Source organism: Canis aureus, chromosome 6 (assembly GCF_053574225.1).
Source record: "Canis aureus isolate CA01 chromosome 6, VMU_Caureus_v.1.0, whole genome shotgun sequence".
Classification (NCBI taxonomy): Eukaryota; Metazoa; Chordata; class Mammalia; order Carnivora; family Canidae; genus Canis; species Canis aureus.
This window is the reverse complement of record NC_135616.1, coordinates 47,638,905-47,664,649: the sequence shown is the minus strand read 5'-3', so window position 1 is coordinate 47,664,649 and position 25,745 is coordinate 47,638,905. Positions and strand designations below refer to the sequence as shown.

At 38.1% G+C, this 25,745-nt stretch overlaps 2 protein-coding genes across 8 annotated transcripts in view; one reads left to right on the top strand and one right to left on the bottom strand.

Annotated features, from left to right (window-relative positions):
• The window catches only part of PLD5 (phospholipase D family member 5), a 416,960-nt gene that overhangs the window by 21,256 nt on the left and 369,959 nt on the right, over nucleotides 1-25,745 (bottom strand). For all 5 annotated transcript variants that reach the window (XM_077901464.1, XM_077901465.1, XM_077901466.1 and 2 more), the window contains 2 exons: nucleotides 20,010-20,146; nucleotides 1,805-1,973 (listed from right to left, as the gene is read on the bottom strand). In XM_077901464.1, the coding sequence (XP_077757590.1) occupies nucleotides 1,805-1,973; nucleotides 20,010-20,146 (306 nt within the window). The remainder of the gene's footprint in view (nucleotides 1-1,804; nucleotides 1,974-20,009; nucleotides 20,147-25,745) is intronic.
• Nucleotides 1-25,745, top strand: part of BECN2 (beclin 2) — a 156,975-nt gene that overhangs the window by 125,756 nt on the left and 5,474 nt on the right. For 2 of the 3 annotated variants that reach the window (XR_013381816.1, XR_013381817.1), the window contains 2 exons: nucleotides 20,656-20,712; nucleotides 20,932-20,987. The exons of the other annotated variant lie outside the window; for it this stretch is intronic. The gene's annotated coding sequence lies outside the window, so the exon portion shown is untranslated. The remainder of the gene's footprint in view (nucleotides 1-20,655; nucleotides 20,713-20,931; nucleotides 20,988-25,745) is intronic. 3 annotated transcript variants of the gene reach the window in all.

Here is a 25,745-nt window from a genome sequence, read left to right as displayed (position 1 = left end):
AAACTGATTGTACCAGGAGCCCAATAGTAGAAACTTAGTTTGACAAATGCTTTAAATGACTGAGGTCAGTTAAGACTCAATCCTACAGCAAAGATCAGATAACTGGAGTAATCATAATTGGTGTAATCTTCCCACCCAAATCTGATGACCTGAATGAAGCCACCATTAATATGAGAGAGGAGAGAGGGTAGAGAAAGAGGTAGAGGGAAGGGAGAGACAGAAGGTACAAAGGGCGAAAAGGGGGAGGAAGGAGGGAAAGGGAGGCAGAGGCAGAAGCATATGGGCAAGGAAGCATAATTAGTCAAGTTTGGGAATTATGTAAAACAAAATCTTTGGCTGTGCTTACTGTTAAATGGAAATGACTAGAAGCAAATAAATCAGAAGCTTACTAAGTTTTTGAGAAAGTTGCATTGCCAGAGGAACCATGAGCTGGGACCAAAAACTCTTAACACTTCATACTAAGAACAACCTTAGGATCCGGGGTATGAGGACTTCACTATACCTGCCCAGAAGGATTTTACAATTGCCTGGACCAGTGACTGCTGTGACTGTCCCCATCTCCCTTTTCTGAATGGGAGTTTATACTGTATTTCTCCTGTTCCTGTTATATGGGGAGGAGATAACTTCAATCTGGGCTTTGGATTTCATGGGAAATTGCTGTTTCGTTTTTAGTTTCTGTTTATTAACTATGGGGTGACACATCCAGATTTGCTGTCCAGAAATGCATAATACTTAGAGGTCAAGAAATTTGCATTGTGCAGTACCTGTGGGGGATGAGGGTTCTCTGTGTGGGTGCCCAGAACTGCAGACTGATGATCCACAAAACTGTTGTTTTGTCTTTTTGGGAGCACAGCTGCCTTTCTGATTGCACTAATGCCACCCCTGTCATTAGGTGTGGCCAGGTGAGTGACATCTGAGCAGCAGAATAAAGGCTAAAGGGATATTCACTCCAGGTCCACCCCATAAATGCCTCCTGGGCAGTCCTCCAGTCTCTCTCTCCTTCTGATTGGCCTTGAGAAACGGAGGCTTGGGACTATCTCGGAAGCTATGTCTCAGGTTGATGGTGGTGCTGCTGTCATTCTGGGTCCTTAAATACTGCATGAAGAACAGACCCATCATTTAGAAGGGTGCCTGGCATACAGGAGGGTCTCAGGATACATTTCCTGAACGATTGCTGTGGAGGTTGGAAAAGGTACCTAAGGGACTGGTAGGCGTTAGTCAGAAAAGGCATGGAGGAGAAGAGTGTTGTAGGTAGAGGAAACAGCATGTACAAAGGCCCAGAGAGGACAAAGAGGGCATCACATGTGAGGACCTGAGGAGAATCAAAGATTGGCTAAGGAATTATCACACTACTACCCAGTCCCAATCTTGCCTCCCTCAAAGTATGTGGATTAGCATGTGGCCCAAGGGACCTGAAGCAAGTACAGTAGCCCAGGCTGGGGGGTCTTTGGGGCTGGGGGATGCTGTGAAGGTTCAGGTGCCACTGCTCTGTTGGTCACAGGCTTAGAAATAGGAATGGCAGATGAATGAGGCAGTTCAAGTGGAGAGGACCCAACAGGCAGTGTGTGAAAACAGGGCATAGCTGGGAGGGCACCAGGAAATGTGGGTTCCAGGCTCCTTTTCTTGTGTGTTTCTCTTTAAAAATGACTTATTTTACTTTTGAAATATTTTCTCACAATCAGAGATTGTTAGCCTGGTTCTTAAGTGCCAGTTCACTTGAATGCATGGGTTTATAGCTTTCACAGATGAGCAGAGGAAATCAGCCCCTTTTATTTAATAATTCTTAAGTCAACATCATACTTACAACTTTCAAACTGCAGTTGGCTATTTCAGTGCAAATAGCTTTAAGAGATGAAATAAAGTTAAATGTAAGGGGGTCAGTTTCCTTCCAGAAGCTTATAAGGAGTCGCACTTTAACACTTCGCAAAACTAATGCTTCTCTTATTTTCCCATCCAAGTCTGGCCAGTAAGTCCTGTAGAAATAATAGTCGTGTGGATAAAAAGAAAGAAAATAAGTTAGTTCGGGGAAAGAGATTTACTAGGCTACAAAGAACATTTATATTAACCTGATCATTACTTTGTTCTGTAATACAGACATAACCTGATAGGATACTTGAAAAAAAATGCAGGTCTCCTGGGTTGGGCACCTACAGAGGATGCTTTCCTGGGTCCTGCCCCTGCCTAAAATGAGTTCTCCCACCACCAGGGCCTCCGAAGATGTGGACACACTGACCTCCACCACAGGCTATCCTCACCACACCGGCACCACTCCAGCTGGGCCTCAGCTCACATGGGCGCTGAGAGTCAACTTTCCAAAAAAATTCCAGTTCAGAGGCTTGAGCAACCCATCAGTCCCCAAATGCTGCTAGAATCCCTCTTCTTTGGAAACTGCCCCTTAAATGAGCTTCTGCTCTGGTTATGCAAACTTCCCCCTACTCTTCCTGACCAAGCACCCAGCTTCTCTGGCCCTTGGACTCCTCCATCAGGCCAACAGTTTCTCCCAGAGGCTCAGCCTCTACCCTAAATTCATAGCCAGCCTTTTGCCTTAACTAAACCTTAATTCTTCCTAAGGCCACAGCTTCTCCAGAAGTCCTACCATGTATTTTCTACCACAATTTGCCCATTCGGTTTAGGAGGTGGGGTCAGCACCCCCAACATACACAATGTCACTTCCAGAACTGCCACTTATTTCTCTTTTATTTTTTCTTTTTTTTCTTTTTTTTTTAAATGGTTGTGATAATGATCTCTTGAAATTTTTTTTATTTATGATAGTCACACACACACAGAGAGAGAGAGAGAGGCAGAAGACACAGGCAGAGGGAGAAGCAGGCTCCATGCACCGGGAGCCCGACGTGGGATTCGATCCCGGGTCTCCAGGACCGCGCCCTGGGCCAAAGGCAGGCGCTAAACCGCTGCGCCACCCAGGGCTCCCTATTTCTCTTTTAAAAAGAAAAAACAATAAACATTTCCATTTTAAAGACAAGCTCCATGTCTCTGTCTCCCCTTAGCCCTGACATGTGCCAACAACCTTCTGTTTGTTCATTTGTTCAAATCTTTCCCTAATTCCAAGCCAACTCAGTTTAGACCAATAAAGTATCCAACACCTTAGCTTGCCAGTTTCATAATCAGTAACGCCTCCAAAGTTCTCCTCTTTATATGGACCAGCCTGTGGTCCTGTAGCATCCTGTACTTTGTGTAATCTCCACTGAGTGCACTCTTCCCCTGCGTGGGCCCAGCCCCATGACTGTCTCACTCTCCTGCTCCATCAGCTCTGGGTCCCCTTTTTGGTCCAGCCCAACCTCAGTGATCACCTGAAGGACAGCTGCTCTGCCCCTTTCTCTAGCTCTTGGGTCAGAGCCACACCTCCCTTGATCTATGTCTATGGCTACCAAAGCCAAGGATGGCTGAACAAAGTCGGCTCAGCTCTGTGAAGCTGGAGCCAACACAAATGCATCTGAGCCCTCACCACTATTCACCAACCCTGTTCTTGTCCTGGGCAGTTTCACCTCCTGGACCTCTCTGTAATTACTCTAAGCTGTACCCCACTTGAGAGAAACTTGTTTCTTCCTCTATCCGAAATATAGAGCTTCTCAGTCATGGTCTTCCTCAACTTTCTACCCCCGAGAACCTCATTCATCCTTCTCCCCTTTCCTCTGGCTCAGAGAATAAGACAACCTGCTCAGGGTTAGATCTGGACCACCCTTCTCCCTAGGCTGTTTCCCTGACCCTCTGCAACTGTGTCTCACTGGTCATTCCTTCCTGAAGAGAGTTTCAACTCCCCCCTCTTTCCCTTCCTCTTACTTTGAGGACAAAATGTAAATCTCACCCACTCAAGAGAATCCTCCCTGACTCTGCATCACTCTGTGGCTAGTGAACAATCTCTTTTCTCTTTTGAACTAAACTATCATCTATCTATCTATCTATCTATCTATCTATCTATCTATCTATCCATCATCTATCATCTATCTATCTATCATCAATCATCTTTGAGTATAGTTGACACACAATACATGAATTTCAGGTGTACAACACAGTGATTCAACATTTGCATATGGTATGCTGTTCTCAGAACAAAGGCTGCTGCCATCTGTCACCATACAACTCCATTATACGATCACCAAGTATATTCCCTGCGCCACACCATTCATCCTTGTGATTTACTCATTTCATAATGGGAAGCCTGTACCTCTCTCTCCCCTTTACCAATTTTGCCCATCCTCCTGTCCCTCTCTTCTGGCAACCATCAGTTTGCTCTCTGTATTTATGGGTCTGTTTCTACTTTTTTTAACGTAACTTCTTGACAGTGTAATCTAGACTCTGACTTTACTTCATCACCCCCACTCACTCCTCAGCCTACTGCCCCCTGGCCTTCAGCCCACCGTTCTTGTGCAAATCTCCAAATCAGCAGTGATATCCCAACTGCAAAATCTAATGGACATCATTCAATTCTTATTTTACTATTAGTCTAAGCCACATCTGGCTCTGTTGATGGTTCTTTTCTTCTTGAAAACTGATTCCATTGGCTTCTACGACCCTGTGTATTTATTGATGGTCTGTCCCTTATCTCTCGAAGTGTTTCTTTATTTGTTGAATGGTCAATGCTCCCTTAAGATTCCATCACCATCCCCTGTCCTCCTCACTATACAGGCCATCTCCTTGGTGGCTTCATCTACACATTTGATTTCAACTGTCCTCTAGAGTCTGAAGAGCTCCAAAATCACATCACCAGGCTAACCCTCTTCAGACTTCATTCTGGATATCTTTGTAAGATCTTTATCAATTTGGACCTTTACAAGAACCCTAAATTCACAAATATGCTTATTTCCTCATACTTTTTATGGCCTCTTCTGCCTTGTATAACGTTCATCATCTAATCACCCAAAGTAAAAACCTGGTGATCATTCTCCTTTTCATGATGTACTTGAAAAGTATTATTGGAATGTACATGCTTTATTCTTTCCTTTTTTTTTTTAAGATTTTATTTATTTGAGAGACACAGAGGGAGGCAGAGACATAGGCAGACGGAGAAGCAGGCTCCCTGCAAGGAACCTGATGTGGGACTCGATCCCGGACCCTGGGATCATGCCCTGAGCCAAAGGCAGACACTCAGCTGCTGAGCCATCCAGGGGTCCCTCTTCTATCCTTCTTATCCATCATTATCACTGATCTGGGCCACTGTAACAGCTCCAAATTGGTTTTTCGGCCTCTAGTCTTGTCCTTGTCAAGTACATCTTCCATGACCACCAAAGTGATCTGTCTAAAAGCATATCTCCTTTGATTAAAACATAGGGGAGGCTCCCTTGCAGTCAAGTCCTCCTGTTCCTGGTCCCTGTCTCTCCTCCAACCTGATCTCTCATCACCTTATCTTGGGCTTTGTTCCAACACTGAACTCATTACAGATCCTGGCATGTGTCATGCTATTTTTCTTCATCTGAAACTTTGTTCATACTGTCCCTTTTACCTGGAAAACTTCCTTTCTTATCCTTTTTCTGAAATGCAATTCAGGTAGCATTTCCTTCAATAAGCCCCTTCTAACCTTGAAACTGCCACAGATGCTCTTTCACTGAGGACCTGTAATATTTTGTACATATATCTATTTTCCATTCACCACACTGTGTAATGATAATCTATTTTGTGTCCATTTGCCCTTCTGGATAGAATTTCTGGGACCATATGCTGTTCATATTTTAATCACTCCTGCACAATGGCCAATAAGTATTTGTTGAATGAAAACATAAATGAAAAATATTAGCAGGACATTGACTAATCAGCCTACTTTTTTCTTATTGAATAAATTTGATGTGTAAAATTGTATAAATTTAATAAGCTGTGCAGCATGGGACTTTGGTACATACTTATATTGTAATATGATTGCCAATGTACTGATATTCATCACATTACATAATTACAGTATATTTACAGTACATTAGCTCTCTATGACCTATTTACTACTCATTACAAGTTTGTAGTCTTAAATACCATTATGCTGATCTCTCACCCCCCAGCCCTTGGTAACCACTATTTTACTGCCTATTTTCTACAGGTTTAACTTTTGTAGGTTTCATATAGAAGTGATATTATACAGTATTTGTCTTTTTCTGTCTGACTTATTTCACTTAGCATAATATACTCAAGACCCATTCATGTTGGTGCAAATGGGAGGATATTCTCCTTTCTCATGGCTGAATGATATTCCATTGTGTACATGTACCACATCTTTTCATTTATTCTTCTATTGATAGGCATTTGTGTTGTTTCCATGTCTTGGCTATTGTGAATAGTGCTGCAATAAACATGGGAGTACATATATCTTGTCAGAAATCTGTTTTTGTTTCCTTTGATTAAATACCCAGAAGTGGAATTGCTGGATCATATAGTAGATTTATATTAATTTTGGGGGAAACTTCCCACAAACTTTTAGGAGGAACCTCCAACTTTTTCACAGTGGTTGGATCAGTTTATCTTTCTACCAACTGTATATAAGGGTTCCCTTTTCACTACATCTTCATCAGCACCTGTTGTCTCTTGGCTTCTTGATGATAGCCATTCTAAGAGGTATGAGGTGATAACATGGTTTTGATTTGCCTTTCCCTGATGATTAGTGATGTTGAACATCTTTTCATGTGTCTGCTGGCCATATTGATGTCCTCTTTGAAGAAATGTTTATTTCTTTTTCCAGTTTTAATCACACTCTTTACTTGTTGTTGTTGTTATTGAATTGATTGAATTCCTCACATATTTGGATATTAACCCTTTATCCAATATATGGTGTGAAAAAAATTTTTCCCATTCTATTTTTTTATTTTGTTAATTGTTTCTTTTGCTGTGCAAAGCCTTTTGGATTTGATCTAGTCCCAGTTTGTTAATTTTTTGTTATTATTGTTTGTGCTTTTGGTGTCATGCCAAAAAATTATTATCAAGACCATTATTGATGAGCTTCTTCCCTACCTCTTCTTTTAGGAGTTTTATATCAGGTCTTATCTTTAAGTCTTTAATCTATTTTGAGTTAAATTTTGTGAGTTATGTGATAGGCCCAGCTTTATTTTTCTGCATATTTGTCTCCAGTTTCTCCAGCATCATTTGTTGAAGAGACTGTCTTTTCCCCATTGGGTGTTCCTGTGCTCATGTTGAATATTAGTTGTCTGTATAGGCCAGGGTTTAGTTCTGGGCCTCCTGTTTTGTTCCATTGGTTGACGTTGTCTATTTTTGTACTGTTTTTATTACTATGGCTTTGTCATATAGTTTGAAATCAGGAAGTCTGATGCTTTGAACTTTATTCTTTTTCACATGATTGTTTTAGCTGCTTGGAGTCTTTTGTGGTTCCATATAAATTTTAGGATTGTTTCTTTTATTTCTGTGAAGAATGTCTTTGGTATTTTGAGGGGAATTGCATTGACTCTGTAGATTACTTTCAGTAGGACAGCCATTTTAACAATATTAATTCTTCTAGTCCATGACACAGAAAGCCTTTCTATTTGTTTGTGTCTTCTTCAATTTCTTTCAGCAAACTTTGTAGTTATCACTATATAGATCTTTCACTTCCTTGGTTAAATTTATTTCCAAGTATTTGTTGTGTTTGATGCTATTGTGAGTGAGATGATTTTCTTTCTTTTTCAGAGGCTTCATCGTTATTGCAAAGGAATGCAACAAATTTTGTATCTTGACACATTAGTGAAATTATTGATTAATTCCAACAGTTTTTTGACTGATTCTTTAGGATTTTTTTATATATAAGATCATATCATCAGAAAATAATGACAACTTTACTTCTTCCTTCCTGATGTGTATGCCTTTTATTTCTTTGTCTTGTTTGATTGCTCTGGCTATGGCTTTCAGGATTGTATTGAATAAGACTGCTAACAGTAGGCATCCTTGCTTTTTTCCCTGATCTTGGGGGAAATGCTTTCAATTTCTCTCCAGGGAGTATAATGTTAGCTCTTGGTTTGTTATATGTCATTTATCATGCTGAGTTATGTTTCTTCTGTACCCATGTTAAAGGTTCTTCTTCTTCTTTTTAATCATGAAAGAGTAGTTTGTTTGTCAAACTACTAGTTTGTCAAATAGTTTTTCTGTGTCTTATTGAGATGATCATGTGATTTTTATCTATCATTTTATGGATGCAATGTATTTGCATTTATTGACTTGTATATATTGCAATATCTTGTATCCCAGGGATAAATCCCACTTGGTCATCGTGTATAATGAGTTCCTGAATTTGGCCTGCTAATATCTTCCTCTTCTTCTTCTTCTTCTTTTTTTTTTTTTTTTTTAAGATTTTATCTATTTATGAGAGACACACACAGAAAGAGAGGCAGAGACATAGGCAGAGGGAGAAGCATGGGGAGGGATCCTGGGATCCCCGATGTGGGACTTGATCCCAGGACTCCAGGATCACACCCTGGGCCGAAGACAGGCGCTAAACCATTGAGCCACCCAGGGATCCCCCTGCTAATATTTGCATCTATCTTCATCAGGGATATTGGTCTATAATTTTCTTTCTTGTGGTCTTATCTGGTTTTGGTAGCAAAGTAATGCTGGTCTCACAGAATGAATTTGAAAGTGTTCCTTCTGCTTGATATTTTGAACAAGTTTGGAGGAGGATTGGTGTTAATTCTTCTATAAACATTTGGTAGCATTCTCTAGTGAAGCCATCTGGTCCTGAGATTTTTTTGTGTTGGGAGTTTTTTTGATTACCGATTCAATTTCTTTACTCATAATTAGTCTGTTCCGATTTTCTAATATTTCCCAACTCAGTCTTGTATGTTTCTAGAAATGTATACATTTCTTTTAGTTTATGTAATAATTTCTTGGCATATAATTGTTCATGGTAGTCTCATAATTCTAGGTATTTATGTAGTATCGTTGTAATATCTCCTCTTTCATGTCTAATTTATTTATTTTGAGTCTTCTCTTTTTTTTCCCTTAGTCTAGCTAAAGGTGTCAATATTGTTTATATTTTCGAAGAAACAGCTCTTGGTTTCATTAATCCTTTGTATGGTATTTTTTTGGTTTTTATTTCATTTATTTCTGCTCTGATACTTGTTATTTCCTTCCTTCTGCTAACTTTGGGCTTACTTTGCTTTTCTTCCTCTAGTTCCTTGAGATGTAAAGTTAGGTTATTTAAAATCTTCTTCATTTCTCAGTATATGTGCTTATAGATTTGCTTTTGCTGCATCCCATAATATTTGATATATTGTGTTTTCAAGATAATTTTATTTCCCTTTTGATTTCTTCTTTGATCCAATAGAAGTGTGTTTAGTTTCTGCGTATTTGTAGATCTTCTTACTTTCCTCTTATTGATTTCTAGTTTCATACAATTGTAGTTAGAGAAGATAGTTGGTATGATTTCAACTTTCTTAAATTCACTAAGATTTGCTTTGTGGCCTAACATATGATTTATCCTGGAAAATGTTCCATGTGTATTTGAGAAGAATATGTATTATGATGCTGTTGGGTGTATGTTCTGTGTATGTTTGCTAAGCTCATTTGTTCTAAAGCTGAGTTCAACTGCAACATTTTCTTGTTGACTTTCTGTCTGTGTGATTTATCCATTGCTGATGGTGAGGTACTAGAGTCCCCTACAATTACTGTATTATTGCCTATTTCTTCCGCATGATCCTCCATTAATTGCTTAATATGCCTTGATGTTTCAGTGTTGGTAGTAAGCATGTATATTTATGATTGCTCTATCTTGGTATACTGGCCTTTTTGTCATTATATAATGACCTTCTTTGTCTCTTGTGTCTTCTTTGTCTCCTGGCTTAAAGTCTATTTTGTCTGATATGGCTGTCTACCTTTGCCTTTCTTTAATTTCTGTTTGCTTGGGATATTATCTTGCATTCTTTCACTTGGAGCCTATATGTGTCTCTAGAACTAAAGTGAGTCCCCTTGTAAGCAGCATATTTGCTTTTTTATCCAGCCAGCCAGCCATCCTGTGCCTTTTGATTGGTGAGTTCAATCCATTTTCACTGCGGGCAATTACTAATATGTAAGCATTTACTACTGGCTATTTTATCTTTTGGCTTCTGGTTATTTTGTCTTTCCATTGCTTCTTTTTTTGTCTGTTTGTCTTTATTTTTGCCAATTGGTGGTTTTCTAGGATGACTTGCTCATTCTTTCTCCTTTTTATGTTTCATGTTCCTGCTCTAGATTCTTACCATGTAGTTACCATGGGATTTACATAAAACATCTAATCGAAAAAACAGTGTTTTTTTCTGCTCATAGCACATTACTTTTATTCACCTGTCATTCATTTACTCCTCTCCTTTTATATTTTTGATGTCACAAATTACCTCTTTGTATGCTATGATTTCATTACCAAGACATAGTAGTGACAGTTATTTTAGTGCTCTTTTCCTTTAACATTTAGGATATAGTTAAGAGTTTAATATACTATTCCAAAAAAGAGTTATGGTATTCTATTTTTTTAAAAGATTCTATTTATTTATTCATGAGACACAGAGAGAACGAGGCAGAGATACAGGCAGAGGGGAAGCAGGCTCCCTGAGGGGAGTCCGATGTGGGACTCAATTCCAGGTCCTGGGATCATGTCCTGAGATGAAGGCAGATGCTCAACCATTGAGCCACCCAGGCATCCCAAGTTATGATATTCTAATTCCAACTGCCTGTTTATCACCTTAATCAGAATTTTGTGTGTTTCCATTATTTTTTGTTTGTTTGTTTCAGCTTGAAGAACTCCTTTCAATATTTCTTGTAAGGCAGGTCTAGTGGTGGTGAATTCCCTAGCTTTTGTTTGTCTGGGAAAGCCTTTATTTCTCCTTCGCATCTGAAACATAACTTTGCCTGAGAGTATTCTTGGCTGCCAGCCTACATTTTATTGTTCCTTCACATTTTTACTGATTTCCTTCTGATAGATGTATTTCATGTGACTGAGGAAATAAATAATGAACAACCTCAAACTGAGAACCAAATAAATAAGTGAATTGCTGAAAAAAAAAAAAAAAACAGCACTTGATTGATGAAACAGGAAGAATTGAAATAGGGCCTCTGATTTTTTTATTGTAGATCTATTTAGCTACATATCATTATTTTGTTCACTTCCTACTTCCTTGAAAAGTAGAAGTTACTTCTAATACTATTGCTAAATGATGGTGTGTATATTTTTTTACATGATACCAACTGTTTCTACTTTGGGAGCATGTGAATTTTTCCTTTCATTTGGATGTTTAGCAGTGTGTACACTAAAAGTTAAGTTTGGACTTTGGAGTCCAAGATGACAGAGGAGTAGGAGACCTCAGTTTTGTCTGGTCCCAGGAATGCAGGTAAATGTCTATCAAATCATTCTGAACACCTGTGAACTCAACCAGAGCTCCAAGAAAAGAATAGCTGCAACTCTACAAATAGAAAAGCCTACCTCTGCAAGGTAGGAGGTGAGGAGAAGTGAATCCAAGGTGATATATGGGAAGATAGACTGAAGGGGGAGGGGGTGCCTCCATCAGCCAGTGCTGGGAAGTAATAAAGCAGCAGAGTGCAAAATCAGAACTTTTAGAAGTCTTCTCCAGTGAGGGATATCCCACCTGAAAGATGCTCAGTTGGCAAAACAGGGTGGAATCCTAGGTGGGACAGTGTGGTCTCAGGATCCTCAGGGTCATAGGAAGACCTGTGCCTCAGGGGTGCCTGAGTGGGCATTGTGGCAGGGAAGCCAGCTGCAATCAGTGAGCCCAGGAGTGGGCTCTCAGCTGGGTGTTGCCATAAACCTCTGACTGGGGCATGGTCTTGTGACTTCTCTCTGAGCAGGGGCCCAGCAAGTGGGAGAACTGCACTAGGATACCCCTTCTTCCCCCGGGGAGGAGTGGTGTGGGTGTACCCTGCCACAGTCTGCAGGGTTTGGAGACATGAAAGGGGGTTGCATAGAAATGCTTGGTCACAGGCTGGGTGAGCACAGAGTGCAGATGGAGCCAGGGAGACAGGAGTGAGTGCTTTACCCTGAGGGTGCACTGAGGAGTGGGGCTCCGAGCTTTCATCTCCAGGACTGAAGATTGGGAGGTAGCCTTTTTCACACTCATCCTCTAAAGCCGTATGGAAAGCCTTCAGGGAACAAAAGCCACCTAGAGCAATCCAGAGTGGGTTACTCAGCCTGGCCCCCTGGCAAAGGCAGTGCAGTTTCACTCAGGGCAAAGACACCTGAGAACCAGCACAGCAGGGCTCTCCCCCGGAGGATCAGCGGAAGCATCCTGCCAAGACCAAGTCTACCGAACACTGAGAACTGCAAAACTCTAGCGCTAGGGAAAACAGTATAGAGAATTGGTGGTTTTTTGTTTTTTTTTTTCGCAACGATTCTTTAGTCTTTCGATTTTATTTTTTTCCTCTTTTCTTTTTCAAACAATTTCTTTTCAAATCTTTTTTTAAAATTTTTATTTATTTATGATAGTCACACACACACACACACAGAGAGAGAGAGAGAGAGAGGGGCAGAGACATAGGCAGAGGGAGAAGCAGGCTCCATGCACCGGGAGCCTGACGTGGGATTCAATCCGGGGTCTCCAGGATCACACCCTGGGCCAAAGGCAGGCGCCAAACCGCTGCGCCACCCAGGAATCCCCTTTTCAAACAATTTCTTATGTTATCACCTCTTTTTAAAAAAAATCTTTTAAAATTTTATTGTTTACACTTACATTCTATCCTTTCATTGTATTTAATTTTATTTTTGCATGGTATAAGTTTTATTTTTTTACAATTTTGGGATGCAGTTTATTCTAATAGAGCAAAATACACCCAGAATCCAGTGTATCACACTGTTCTTTTCACCTGTCTGATCATATTTTCTCTCTCTTTTTTTCTTCTTCTTCTTTTTTTTTTGTTAAAGTCTTTTTAAATTTCCATCTTTACAGATACATTCTATCCTTTCAATGTAGTTAGTTTTATTTTTGTGTATATAAGCTTTTCTTTCTTTATAATTTTGGGATGTAGTTTCTTCTCACAGACTAAAATACACTCAAGATATAGTGTATTGCTTTGTTCTGTTTCCCTGTCTGTTTATACTCCTTCCTTTTGTTTTTTTTTGCCTTTTAATTTTCATTTTTACAGTTACATTCTATCCTTTCAATGTATCTAATTTTATTTTTGTGCCTTTATAAGTTTTTCTTTCTTTACAATTTTGGGATCTAGTTTTCTAACAAACAGACCAAAATACACACATGATCCAGTGTATTGCTTTGTTCTGTTCACCTGTATGATTATATTCACTCTCTCTTTTTAGTTTTAATTTTTTTTCAGCTTTGGGTCTCTTCTGATTTGTCTAGTATATATTTCTCTGGGGTTGTTGTTGCCATTTTAGTATTTTGTTCTTTTGTTCATCTATTCTTCTCTGGACAGAATGACAAGATGGAAAAACTCACCTCATAAAAGAGAACAAGAGGCAGTACTGACTGTCAGGGACCTAATCAGTATGGATATAAGTAAGATGTTAGAACTAGAGTTCTGAATAATGATTATAAAGATGGGTTTGAAAAAAAGGCATAGAAGACACTAGAGAATCCCTTTCCAGAGAAATAAAAGAACTGAAATCTAATCAAGATGAAATAAAATGGATGCCTGGGTGGCTCAGCAGTTGAGCATCTGCCTTTGGCCCAGGGTGTGATCCTGGAGTCCTGGGATTGAGTCCCATGTTGGGCTTCCCACATGGAGCCTTCTTCTCCCTCTGCCTGTGTCTCTGCTTCTCTCTCTCTGTCTCTGTTTCTCATGAGTAAATAAATAAAATATTTTTTTTAAAGTTTGTTAAGATGAAATAAAAAAGGCTATTAATGAGATGCAATAAAAAATGGAGGCTCTAACTTTTAGGATAAAGGAGGCAGAAGAGAGAATTAGTGATATAGAAGTCAAAATGATGGATAAAAAAGACACTGAGCAAGAGATAAACTACTACTTGGTCACCAGGGGAGAACTGGAGAGATAAGTGATATCATAAAGCAAAATAATGTTAGAATAATTGGAATCTCAGAAGAAGAGAAAAGAGAGAGGGAGAGGAACAGAAAGTATATTGGAGCAAATTATAGTGGAAAACTTCTCTAATCTGGTGAAATAAATAAGCATACAGGTCCAGCAGGCACAGAGAGCTTCCTTTAAAATCAATAAAAAGAGGTCAACGCCTCAATGTGTAATAGTGAAACTTGCAAATCTCAGAGACAGAGAAAATCCTGAAAGCAGCTTGGGACAAGAGATCTGTAATCTACAAGGGTAGAAACATCAGACTGGCAGCAGATCCACAGAGGCCTGGCAGGCTAGAAAGGACTGGCAGGATATATTCAGGGTGCTAAATGAGAAAAATGCAGCCAAACACTATCTTTCAAGGACATCATTCAAAATAGAAGGAAAGAAAAAGGACAAACAGAAACTATAAAAGTATTTGTAATCACTAAAATATCCCTGCAAGAAATATTAAAGGGGTCTTTTAAATGGAGAGAGAGCCCAAAAGTAACACAGACCAGAAAGGAACAGAGACAATGTACAAAAACAGTGACTTTACAGATAATACAATGGTAATAATTCCATATCTTTCAGTAGTTACTCTGAATGTAAATGGGCTAACTGTCCATCAGGTAGGATAAAAAGTAAGACTCATTGATATGATGTCTATAAGAGACTCCTTTAGACCCAAAGACACTACCAGATTGAAAATGAGAGGGTGGAAGACCATTTATCCTGCTAATGGATATCAAAAGAAAACTGGCGTAGCAGTCCTTATATCAGAGAAATTAGATTTTAAACCAAAGACTGTAATAAGAGATGAGGAAAAGCATTATATCATAATTAAGGGGTCTATTGAACAAGAAGGTCTAACCATTGTCAATATTTATGCCCTATGCATGGGAGAAGCCAATTATATAAACCAGTTAATAACAAAATTAACAAAACACATTGATAATAATAGGATAATAGTAGGGGAGTTTCACACCCCATTCACTGCAATGGAAAAATCATCTAAGCAGAAGATCAACAAAGAAACAAGGGCTTTAAATGACACAGTAGACCAGATGGACTTCACAGATATATTCAGAGCATTACATCCTAAAGCAAAACAACACACATTCTTCTTGAGTGCACATGGAATATTCTCCAGAATAGGTCACGTACCAGGTCACAAATCAGGTTCCAACCAATACCAAAAGATTGGGATCATTCTCTGCATATTTTTAGACCACAATGCTTTGAAACTTGAACTCAATCACAAGAGGAAATTTGGAAAGAACTCAAATACATGGAGGTTAAAGAGCATCCAAATAAAGAATGAATGGATCAACCAGGAAATTTAAAAAGAATAAAAAATTCATAGAACCAAATGAAAATAGAATCACAACTGTTCAAAATCTTTGGGATGCAGCAAAGGCAGTCATATGAGGGAAGTATATAGTAATATATGCCTTTATCAAGAAACAAGAAATGTCTCAAATATACAACCTAATCTTACATCTAAAGGAGCTGGAGAAAAAACAGCAAATAAAGACTAAACCCAACAGGAGAAGAGAATTAATAAAGATTAGAGCAGAAATCAATTAAATAGAAACCAAAAGAACAGATCAATGAACCTAGGTGCTGATTCTTTAAAGAATTAATAAGATTGATAAACCCCTGGCCAGACTTAATAAAAAGAAAAGAGAAAGGGCATAAATAAATAAAATAATGAATGAAAGAAGAGGGATCACAACAAACACCAAAGAAATACAAACAATTATAAGAACATATTATGAGCAACTATATGCCAACAAATTAGTCAATCTGGAAGAAATGGACACATTCCTAGTGACATAAAACTACCAAAACTGTAACAGAAAGAAATAGAAAATCTGAACAGACCCATAAATATCAAGGGAATTGAAACAGTAATAAAAATATCTCCCAACAAACAAGAGTCCAGGGTCATATGACTTTCCAGGAGAATTCTACCAAACATTTAAAGAAGAACTAATACCTATTCTTTTGAAGCTATTTCAAAAAATTGAAATGGGAAGAAAACTTCCAAACTCATTCTGTGAGGCCAGCATTACCTTGATCTCTAAAACCAAAGACCCGGTGACAGGCACTGAGTGGGCACTTGACAGGATGAGCACTGGGTGTTATTCTATATGTTGGCAAATTGGACACCAATAAAAAATAAATTTATAAAAAAATAAACTGGGGCACATATGGCTCAAAAAAAAAAAACAACAAAAAACAAAAAAACAAAACAAAACAAAAACCAAAGACCCCACCAAAAAGGACAATTACAGAGCAATATCCCTGATGAACATGGATGCAAAAATTCTCACCAAAATACTGGCCAATAGGATCCAACAGTACATTAAAGGGATTATTCACCACAACCAAGTGGGATTTATGCCTGGGTTGCAAGGGTGGTTCCACATCTGCAAATCAATCACTACATTAATAAAATAAAGAACAAGAACTATATGATCCTCTCAATAGATGCAGATAAAAGCATGTGGGGGCCCCTTGGTGACTCAGTGGTTGAGCGTTTGCTTTTGGCTCAGGTCATGATCCCAGAGTCCTAGGATCGAGTCCTTCATCAGGTTCCCCAAAGAGAGCCTGCTTCTCCCTCTGCCTATGTCTCTGCCTCTCTCTGAGTCTCTCATGAATAAATAAAATCTTAAAAACAGCATTTGACAAAGTATATCATCCTTTCTTGATTAAAACTACAATGTAGGGATAGAGGCAACATATCTCAACATCATAAAAGCTATCTATGAAAAGCTCACGGTGAATATCATTCGCAATGGGGAAAAACTGAGAGCTTTTCCCCTAACAGGAATACGACAGGGATGTCCACTCTCACCACTGTTTTTCAACATAGTACTAGAAGTCCTAGCCTCAGCAATCAGACAACAAAAAGAAATAAAAGGCATCTGAATTGGCAAAGAAGAAGTCAAAATCTCACTCTTTGCAGACGACATGATACTCTTATGGAAAACCCGAAAGACTCCACCCCAAAGTTGCTAGAATTAATACAGGACTCCAGCAGAGTAGTGGGATATAAAACCAATGAACAGAAATCATGTGCATTTCTATACACTAACAATGAGACAGAGGAAAGAAAAATTAACAAGTGGATCCCATTTGCAATTGCACCAAAAAAACATAAGATACTTAGGAATAAAGCTAAGCAAAGAAGCAAAGGATCTGTACTCAGAAAACTATAGAGCACTTATGAAAGAAACTGAGGAAGACACAAAGAAATGGGAAAGCATTCTACGTTCATGGATTGGAACAGCAAAGGCTGTTAAATAAAATGTCTATGCTACTTTCAGCAATCTATACATTCAATGCAATCCTTATCAAAATACCATCATCTTTTTTTCACAGAGCTGAAACAAATAATCCTAAAATTTGTATACAACCAGAAAAGACCCCAGATAGCCAAAGGAATATTGAAAAAGAAAATCAAAGCTGGTGGCATCACAATTCCAGAGATCAATCTCTGTTACAAACCTGTAATCATCAAGACAGTATGGTACTGGCAGAAAAATAGACACACAGATCAATGGAACATTCAGAAATGGATCTTCAACTCTATGGTCAACTAATCTTCAACAAAGCAGGAAGGAATACCCAATGGAAAAAAGACAGACTCTTCCCAACAAATGGTGTTGGGAAAATTGGACAGCCACATGCAGAAAGATGAAACTGGACCCTTTCCTTACATCAGACACAAAAATAGGCAAAAAATGGATGAAAGACCTAAATGTGAAACAGGAATCCATCAATATCCTAGAGAAGAACATAGGCAGCAACCTTTTTGACCTTGGCCATAGCAACTTCTTAGAAGACATATCAAGATAAGAAGCTTTTGCAAGGCAAAGGAAACAGTAGGAAAAAAAAAAGACAACTGACAGAATGTGAGAATATATTTGCAAATGTCTTATCAGATAAAGGTCTAGTATCCAAAATCTATAAAGAACTTATGAAACTTAACACCCAAATAACAAATAATCCAGTCAAGAAATGGGCAGAAGACATGAACAGACATTTCTCCAAAGAAGATTAACAAATGGTCAATAGATGCATGAAAAAATGGTCCACATCATTCAACATCAAGAAAATACAATCAAAACCACAATGAGATACCACCTCACACCAGTCACAATGGCTAAAATCTACTTCTGAAACTAATAGTGCATTATATGTTAGTTGACTGAATTTAACTAAAAAATATGTTTTTAAAAATAAATAAAAGTCTGTAGCATATTAACACACTGATATTTGATAATGTCTATTTGTTTATTCAAGTGGAATTCACTCCTGAAAACTTTCCCCAGGCCAATATAAAGACAAGCAGCCAGGGTGACTTTTACATTTTTTTCATAATTTTTTTTCATTCTTGAGAGGAATTTAATTATAACCTGGACATTTGAACTACTTCTTATATCTCTGATGACTTTTCATTAGAACCCTTGAAAGTAGCAGCAGGTCTGAGATATAATTATGATAAAAGAACTGTTTCTGAATAACAGCTGAAATGGTAGATTAATAACACAAATGAAAAATTTCAGGTGAGTTTTCAGTTCTTTACATTCTTTTCCTTTTATCTAATATTTGCATTTCCAAGATATTTTAGATTCTCCATGCTAACTCCTTCTCCCCTGGCCACAGTGGATCTTAATTTTGTTCATGGGACTTCATGGAATGAAAGCTTGTCAATTCTAAGAAATCATAATCCCAAATTAACCTAAGTCCATAAACCTGACCTTATTCTCATTCTAAATAATGGAAAAAATCAGGCAAAATCTATCTCTTATGTTTCAAAATTTTTCCAAAGTGAAGTTGACATCTAAAACGAAATATCAGACCAAATACACATTAAACAGGAGAAAATTGAAAAGGAGGGATAGAAAACATGTAAAAGTATATGGGTAAAAACCTATGAATATTCAAGGGATGTACCATATTTTAAAGTAAAAGTATTTTAATAGTTTCTTTTGCAGCTTAAAATGCTTTTTGACTGTCATGATGGGAAATCACTTTCTGGGAGAAACATGCTTTCGCAATCCTATAGCTATTTGCATAAAGAAGCTGCACATTATGCATATGTGAGGTTGGCATCATGAAAAGTATTCAAGCAATAGAGAGCATGCTTAATTATTTTACCTCAGTAAATGGTTATTTTGAAATTGTAATTTTCCAAATTAAAAAGGTCTCAGATTATACTCCCAGAAATGTGCACTTTGAAAACTTTTCCTGGATTACATGAGTTATTCAAAACACAAGCACCCAAATCTCTGCATTCCCAGCAAGAAAGTGAAAGTGAGAAATAGCTGAGGCATAGCCAGTGATGCATTCATGCATGTAATGATTTGGGGGTACACATTCTGCTCCCAAATTTATTTCAAGTATTTTTGCCCTAAACAGTGATGAATTATTGAAAAATCCCTTCATTTTTAAAATGCTTTCTTCCTCATATAAAGGAATGGATTATTCCATTATATGTTCCAATATACATTATTCCATGTATATGTTCCAAGAACATATACATTCTGAGTTTCCTTCTTCTTTAATTTGCAACAATATGAAAGTTTAGCCTTTAATGCCACCAATACAACGAAATGGTATCTCCCGGAAGGAAAGTCTTACCAGGCCTACTCAGTTCCAGTATGTCCTCAGGTATGCCTGCCAACTAATAATTTTTAAGAAATATTTTTTTCAAATAATTTTTATTATTTATTATATTTTTCAAATAACGTTAAGTTGACAACAACCCAATCTTCATTCTCAAGTTGTTCCCATGCCTATAAGGTAGAGCACTGAGGAACTTCTGCAGGGTGAGACCCTGAGTCCTTCAAAGGGACTGAAGGAGGAGATGCATCATAGGTCAGGTGCAAATGCATACTGAGGAGGTTATTTGCATGGTGTGTGACCTAACATGAACTGACAGCATTTCAGTGTCCATGTTGGTTTCCTGTGGTCCCAGTTTGTGCCTGGCCCTGGAGACGGGGTTCTTTTTTTTTTTTTTTTTTTTTTTTTGAGACTGGGTTCTAAGACAAAATTATGCACTCACTGACCTTTTGGTGCTTGTGCTGGAGATAGGCAGGTAGTCCATGACAGCGATGTATACGTACTGCTTGGCATCATCTATCACGCTGTAGATGGCGTCTATGTCAAAGCTTCTGTTTTTAGGGCAAAAGAGTTTAGGAGAATTCTGTGAAGACACAAAAACCAAGCTTTTAGAGGATTAATTTTTGTAAGCTGGAGCTTTCTCTTTTTTGTTGCTGTTTTTTATTAGTTTTAATGGATCTTGGCTTTTAAGTAAATTTTTGCAAACCAACTTTGCAATTCTGTATAAGATTAGACAAATACGTATTCGATCCTATCATATTTGAGGCATGTTTAGATCAAGGTGTGGTAGGATAGGTCTCAAGTCTGTCCTTTATATCTGTTTTGGGAAGGAATTCTTGCTTTCAATACCAACTACACCTCTGATTTTCAGAGGGAGCTCTAACTCTAAACTTAGGGGACTCTGAAGAAAACCCTATGTGCAGAGAGCTGCTAATTTTCTCAGGTGTTACCATATAATACATATATACACATATGGAACTAATTCACTCAAAAAGTCATTTCATTAGAAAAGTGATATGGCCATGAAAATGGTCAAGACACAGAATCTAAATCTTGTTTTTTTTTTTTTTTCTCTCTCTTTCCCCAAATCAGTCATCAAGTCAGGAAGAAGAGTGAAAGGGTGATCAGTAATTCTAGAGGAAAAACCAAGTAAGTTATTACAATGCCCAAATTCATTAGGAGAGATAGGAAAGGAAGATATTCTCAAAGACTCAAGCAAATAAACAAAGAGGCAAATTGTACTTGAGACGTCTTTCTCATGTTGCTCAAGGTGGTTTCCATCTTATAAAAATAAGATATTCTTGGATGAAGTTGCTGTAGAAAAAGAAAGACATAGTTGGGTTTTCTCTTTGTTTTCTCACCACACAGGATGGAAAATAGCATTATCATGGTTGCTGTGTTACCCTGACCAGAAGTGTGCAGTGGTGAGTGCAGGGGTGCATATAATCTGAGGGGTGCTTTTATAAAAAATCTGAATACATGGTTTCTGGAACTGCCTTCAGTGGCAATATTGAGTCCCTCATCCAAGGCTCAGAAACTCCCCATACTGTGCTGGTAGGAATCCCTATCCTGGATTAGACAGAGGGAAGGTGAAGTGGTTGTACTTGATGCCCAATCAAGACAGATGTGGAGCATGGGGGACATGAAAGGAGCCTCTTCAAGGCCAGAGACCCTCTAGGCATTCCTGCTCAGAAAGTATCCTTGGCAGGTGACTATCAGATTGAGTTTTTGATCATTTAAATTATTTTTCTTTTGGAATGAAGATAAGCTTCCAAGTCTTTTAAAAAACTAATGCCAGTAAAAATAGGGGGCAAGATGGCAGAGGAGTAGGGGTCCTCAACTCACCTGGGTCCACCAACTTATCTAGATAACATTGAAATCATCCTGAAAACCTACAATTTTGTCCTGAGATTTAAAGAGAGAAGAGCTGGAATGCTACAGAGAGAAGGGTTTTTGCTACTAGCAAGAATCATCTAGGGTGAAATTTACTTAGGTTGTGGTTGATACTCTTGACTCAGCCCACTCATACAGCCACTCTGCACTGAGCAAAATGACTAGAAGGAAGAACTCACCACAAAAGAATCAGAAACAGTACTCTCTGCCACAGAGTTACAGATTTTGGATTACAATTTGATGTCAGAAAGCCAATTCAGAAGCACAGTTATAAAGCTACTGGTGGCTCTGGAAAAAAAAGCATAAAAGATTAAAGGACTTCATGACTGCAGAATTTAGATCTAATCAGACCAAAATTAAAAATCAATTAAATGAGATGCAATCCAAATTGTAGATCCTAACGATGAGGGTTAATGAGGTGGAAGAAAGAGTGAGTGACATAGAAGACAAGTTGATGGCAAGGAAGGAAGCTGAGGAAAGAGAAAACAATTATAAGACCATGAGGAAAGGTTAAGGGAAATAAAAGACAGCCTCAGAAGGAAAAATCTATGTATAATTGAGGTTACAGAGAGCACTGAGAGGGCCAGAGGGCCAGAAAGCATATTTAAACAACTATAACTGAGAACAACCCTAATCTGGGGAGGGAAACAGGCATTCAGATCCAGGAGATAGAGAGGTCCCCCCCAATAAAAACCATTCAACACCTTGACATTTAATAGCAAAATTTGCAAATTCCAAAGATAAAGAGAAAATCCTTAAAGCAGCGAGAGACAAGAGATTTCTAACTTATATGGGGAGAAATATTAGATTAACAACACACCTCTCCACAGAGACCTGGCAGGCCAGAAATGGCAGGCAGGATATATTCAGGGTCCTAAATGAGAAGAACATGCAGCCAAGAATACTTTATCCAGCAAGGCTCTCATTCAGAATAGAAGAGATAAAGAACTTCCAAGATAGGCAGAAACTGAAAGAATATGTGACCACCAAACCAGCTCTGCAGGAAATATTAAGGGGCACTCTGTAAAAGAAAAAGGAAGCCCAAAGATATAATCCACAAAAAAGGGCCTGAAAGGTATTATGATGACATTAAATTCATATCTTTCAGTAGTTAACTCTGAATGTGAATGGGCTAAATGATCCCATTAAAAGATGCAGGGTTTCAGACTGGATAAAAAAGCAAGACCCATCTGTTTGCTGTCTACAAGAGACTCAATTTAGACCTAAGGACACCTTCAGCCTGAAAATGAAAGGGTAGAGGACCATTTACCATTTAAATGGTCCTCAAAAGAAAGCTGGGGTACCAATCCTCATATCAGAAAATTAAATTTTATCCCAAAGACTGTTGTAAGAGATGAAGAGGGACACTATATCATACGTAAAGGGTCTATGCAACAAGAAGACCTAACAATCATGAATATTTATGTCCCTAATGTGGGAGCTTCCAAGTATATCAATCAATTAATAACCAAAGCAAAGACATACTTACATAATAATATACTAATAGTAGGAGACTTCAACATGGCACTTTCTGCAAATGATAGATATCAGTACAACATCACCAAAGAAACAAGGGCTTTAAATGATACAATGGACCAAACAGATTTCACAGATATATCTACAGAACTTTGCATCCTAATCAACTGAATACACATTCTTCTCAAGTGCACATGGAACTTTCTCCATAATAGACCACATACTGGGTCACAAATCAGGTCTCAACCAATCCCAACAGATTGGGATTGTCCCCTGCATATTTTCAGACCACTTGCTTTGAAACTAGAATTCAATCACAAGAAGAAATTTGGAAGAAACTCAAACACATGGAGGTTAAAGAGCATCCTACTAAAAGATGAATGGGTCAACCAGTAAATTAGAGAAGAATTAATATATTCATTAAACTAATGAAATAGAAGATACAACCATTCAAAATATTTGGGATACAGCAAAAGCAGTCCTAAGAGGGAAATACATCACAATACAAGCATCCCTCAAAAAATTGGAGGAAACTCAAAATACACAAGCTAAACTTGCATCTAAAGGAACCGGAGAAAGAACAGCAAATAAAACCTACACCAAGCAGAAGAAGAGAGATAATAAATATTTGAGCAGAACTCAATGAAATAGAGACCAGAAGAACTGTAGAACAGATCAACAAAACCAGGAGTTGGTTCTTTGAAAGAATTAATAAGATAGATAAACCCCTAGCCAGCCTTATTAAAAAGAAAAGAAAAAAGACTCAAATTAATAAAATCATGAATTAAAGAGATCACAACCAATACCAAGGAAATACAAACGATTTTAATAAGGTATTATGAGCAGCTATACGCCAATAAATTAGGCAATCTAGAAGAAATGGATGCATTTCTGGAAAACCACAAATTACTAAAACTGGAACAGGAAGAAATAGAAAACCTGAACAGGCCAATAACCACGGAGGACATTGAATCAGTCATCAAAAACCTCCCAAGACATAAAAGTCCAGGGCCAGATGGCTTCCCAGGGCATTCTATCAAACATTTAAAGAAGAAACAATACCTATTCTACTAAAGCTGTTCCAAAGGATAGAAAGGGATGGAATACATCCAATCTCGTTTTATGAGGCCAGCATCACCTTAATTCCAAAACCAGACAAAGACCCCACCAAAAAGGAGAATTATAGACCAATATTCCTGATGAACACAGATGCAAAAATTCTCAGCAAGATACTAGCCAATAGGATCCAACAGTACATTAAGAAGATTATTCATCATGATCAAGTGGGATTTATTCCCGGGATGCAAGGTTGATTCAACACCCATAAAACAATCAACATGATACATCACATCAACAAGAGAAAAAAAACAAGAACCATATGATCCTCTCAATAATTGCAGAAAAGCATTAGACAAAATACAGCATCCATTCCTGATCAAAATTCTTCAGAGTGTAGGGATAGAGGGAACATTCCTCAGCATCTTAAAAAAGCATCTTAAAAGAAAAAGCTATCTACGAAAAGCCCACAGCAAATACCATTCTCAATGGGGAAACACTGAGAGCCTTTTTCCTAAGATCAGGAACATGACAGGGATGTCCACTCTCACCACTGCTATTCAACATAGTACTGGAAGTCCTAGCCTCAGCAATCAGACAACAAAAAGAAATAAAAGGCATTCAAATTGGCAAAGAAGAAGTCAAACTCTCCTTCTTCACAGATGACATGATACTGTATATAAAAACCCAAAAGACTCCACCCCAAGATTGCTAGAAATCATACAGCAATTCGGCAGTGTGGCAGGATACAAAATCAATGCCCAGAAATCAGTGGCATTTCTATACACTAACAATGAGACTGAAGAAAGAGAAATTAAAGAGTCAATTCCATTTACAATTGCACTGAAAAGCATAAAATACCTAGGAATAAACCTCACCGAAGAGGTAAAGGATCTATACCCTACAAACTACAGAACACTTCTGAAAGAAATTGAGGAAGACACAAAGAGATGAAAATATATTCCAGCTCATAGATTGGAAGAATAAATATTGTGAAAATGTCTATGCTACCCAAGGCAACTTACACATTCAATGTACCAAGGACATTCTTCAGAGAGTTGGAACAAATAATCTTAAGATTTGTGTGGAATCAGAAAAGACCTTGAATAGCCAGGGGGATATTGAAAAAGAAAACTAGAGCCAGGGGCATCACAATGCCAGATTTCAGGTTGTACTACAAAGCTGTGATCATCATGACGTGTGGTACTGGCACAAGAACAGACACATAGATCAATGGAACAGAATAGAGAACCCAGAAATGGGCCCTCAACTCTATGGTCAACTAATATTCGACAAAGCAGGAAAGACTATCCACTGGAAAAAGCACAGTCTATTCAATAAATGGTGCTGGGAAAATTAGACAGCCACGTGCAGAAGAATAAAACTAGACCACTCTCTTACACCATACACAAAGATAAACTCAAAATGGATGAAATATTTAAATGTGAGACAAGAATCCATCAAAAACCTAGAGGATAACACAGGCAACACCCTTTGTGAACTCGGCCACAGCAACTTCTTGCATCTATGAAGGCAAGGGAAACAAAAGCAAAAGTGAACTATTGGGACTTCATCAAGATAAAAAGCTTCTGCACAGCAAAAGAAACAGTCAAGAAAACTAAAAGACAACCTACAGAATGGGAGAAGATATTTGCAAATGATATTTCAGATAAAGGGCTAGTATCCAAGATCTATAAAGAACTTACTAAACTCAAGAGCAAAGAAACAAACAATCCAATCATGAAATGGGCAAAAGA